The sequence below is a fragment of the Bison bison genome, unplaced genomic scaffold (genome assembly GCF_000754665.1).
Source record: "Bison bison bison isolate TAMUID 2011002044 unplaced genomic scaffold, Bison_UMD1.0 scf7180017854783, whole genome shotgun sequence".
NCBI lineage: Eukaryota > Metazoa > Chordata > Mammalia > Artiodactyla > Bovidae > Bison > Bison bison.
In genome coordinates this window covers 4,650-6,887 of record NW_011485356.1, presented here as the reverse complement: position 1 = coordinate 6,887, position 2,238 = coordinate 4,650, and the positions used below count along the sequence as shown (strand labels likewise).

At 40.4% G+C, this 2,238-nt stretch overlaps 1 protein-coding gene across 1 annotated transcript in view; it reads right to left on the bottom strand.

Annotated features, from left to right (window-relative positions):
* LOC105001113 (BOLA class I histocompatibility antigen, alpha chain BL3-6-like) overlaps nt 1-97 on the bottom strand; it is a gene marked incomplete at its 5' end in the record, with an annotated part of 2,176 nt that extends 2,079 nt beyond the window's left edge. The window contains one exon of the mRNA XM_010857261.1: nt 16-97. Within this exon, the coding sequence (XP_010855563.1) occupies nt 16-97 (82 nt within the window). The remainder of the gene's footprint in view (nt 1-15) is intronic.
* Nucleotides 98-2,238: the final 2,141 nt, after the last annotated feature.

The window sequence follows — 2,238 nt, the reverse complement described above, 5'->3', positions numbered from 1 at the left end:
CGACCCCGCACTCACCCGCCCAGGTCTCGGTCAGGACCAGCGCACCCGGCAGCAGTAGGACGAGGGTTCTCGGCCCCATGACCCGCATCTCCGGGGTCTGGGGAGAAACGAGTCCAGCAGGTGGATAAACACTATGAACACTTTGTAACCTGGTACCGCGGAGATGAATACTGGCAACTAGAAATCGGACACCCAATGGGAGTGAGACCTGGGGCCGCGTCACAAGTGTCCAGATAGGAGGGCCGACACAGGTTGTGAGAGAGAAAGTGAAACTCGTGGAGACCGGAAGCCCCAAGATGGAGCGTCCCGGGCCCAGACACGGCCCTTGACTCCCTTGCCCTCTTGGGAACCTGGGACGTTGTCCTGATCCCTCCTCTCCTGCACCGAGAGCTTTTTGTCACTCTCCCTGAGTCCTGGCCCAAGGGCTTCTGGCAGCGATTTTCAAAACATTTTTGGTCAGAATATTTATACAATCCAACAAATTAGTGTACACCCCAAGGGTGATTTTGTTTATAGTTACTTCTATCGATATTTTCCATAGTAGAAATAATAGAGTTAGAATTTGCTGATTCATTTATTTAGAATAACATTAATAACTCACACAGTTACTATGGAATATAACTATTTCCCCAAATAAACACTACAGTAGGAACAGTGGAGCTTTTTACATTTTTATATTTTTGCAAGTCTCTTCTTGTCACTCTCATTAGAAGATCTCTGGATGTTTACGTTTGCTTCTATGTTAAATCCATTATTTTGGTTGAAAACTATGAAAATAAAAAGCCCCCACACACGTAATAGTATTTTAAATAACTTTTCAGATAATTATCTAAGTTCATCCTTGATCCAAAACTAAAACTACAAAAGTGGTAGTTTCTCAAAGGTTATTTTCAAAGTGGACCTGAAATGATATTATTGAATATTTCCTATTCTATTACACTAAAATCCATAAGCTTATTTTGCACATTGACTGTCTTTTATACTAATATAAGATTTTGTAAAACTAATACAATGCTTCACTAAGTTTTGTAGATCTTCCAGCGTCATTCATTTTTTGAAGTAAACACTGTATTCCATGAAAGAGAGGCTAGTTCAGCTCACACAAATTATTTTCCTTGGGACATAATACTTTGGAATGTAGCAGAAGTGCTTGATGTGTACTTCCTATGTCATCTTAGAAGATTTTATTTTTTTAGAAAAATAATTTGCATTTTGAAATATGACCATAAGCCTTTTGATTTTCCTAAAAAAAAAAAAGCAGCTCATTTTTGCAATAAGAAATACAACATAGCAATATCTGTGCAATGCCTATGTTAAGATTAGAACCCCATCTTTTGAATTTCATCTAAGCATGAGAATTTTGAGAGGCTGATATTCACATCAGGTTTTCTTAAGTTACTCTAACACAAGTGCATAATAGCAGATTGTAGAATTAACATACCATTCTATGCCCTATTATAACATGGTATACTTACTTCTGTTCCTCTTGCAGTGTATCATATCTTTTACAGCATCATCAGAGTAAAGCTAATGTTCACCAAGCACACTCATTTCAAAGAAAAAAACATAATCTCTTTTATGCCACCAATCGCTGCTCCAGGAAAACAACACCATCAAGTTAAGTCATGTAGACCTTTACTTGTCCATGTAATTCTTGGCCTTGTCAATTAAGTCTCATCCTTAAACTTTAGCTCCATCAGTTCAGTTCACTTCAGTCGCTCACTCGTGTCCAACTCTTTGCGATCCCATGAACCCCAGCACGCCAGTCCTCCCTGTCCGTCACCAACTCCTGGAGTTTACCCAAACTCATGTCCCTTGAGTCGGTGATGCCATCCAACCCTCTCATCCTCTGTCAGCCCCTTGTCCTCCTGCCCTCAATCTTTTCCAGCATCAAGGTCTTTTCCAATGAGTCAGCTCTTCACATCAGGTGGCCAAAGTATTGGAGTTTCAGCTTCAACATCAGTCCTTCCAATGAACACTCAGGACTCATCTCCTTTAGGATTGTTTGGTTGGATCTCCTTGCAGTCCAAGGGACTCTCAAGAGTCTTCTCCAACACCATGGTTCAAAAGCATCAATTCTTCAGTGCTTACCTTTCTTTATAGTCCAACTCTCACATTCATACATGACTACTGAAAAACCATAGCCTTGACTAGACAGACCTTTGTTGACAAAGTAATGTCTCTCCTTTTTAATATGCTGTCTAGGTTGGTCATAACTTTCCTTCCAAGGAGTAAGTG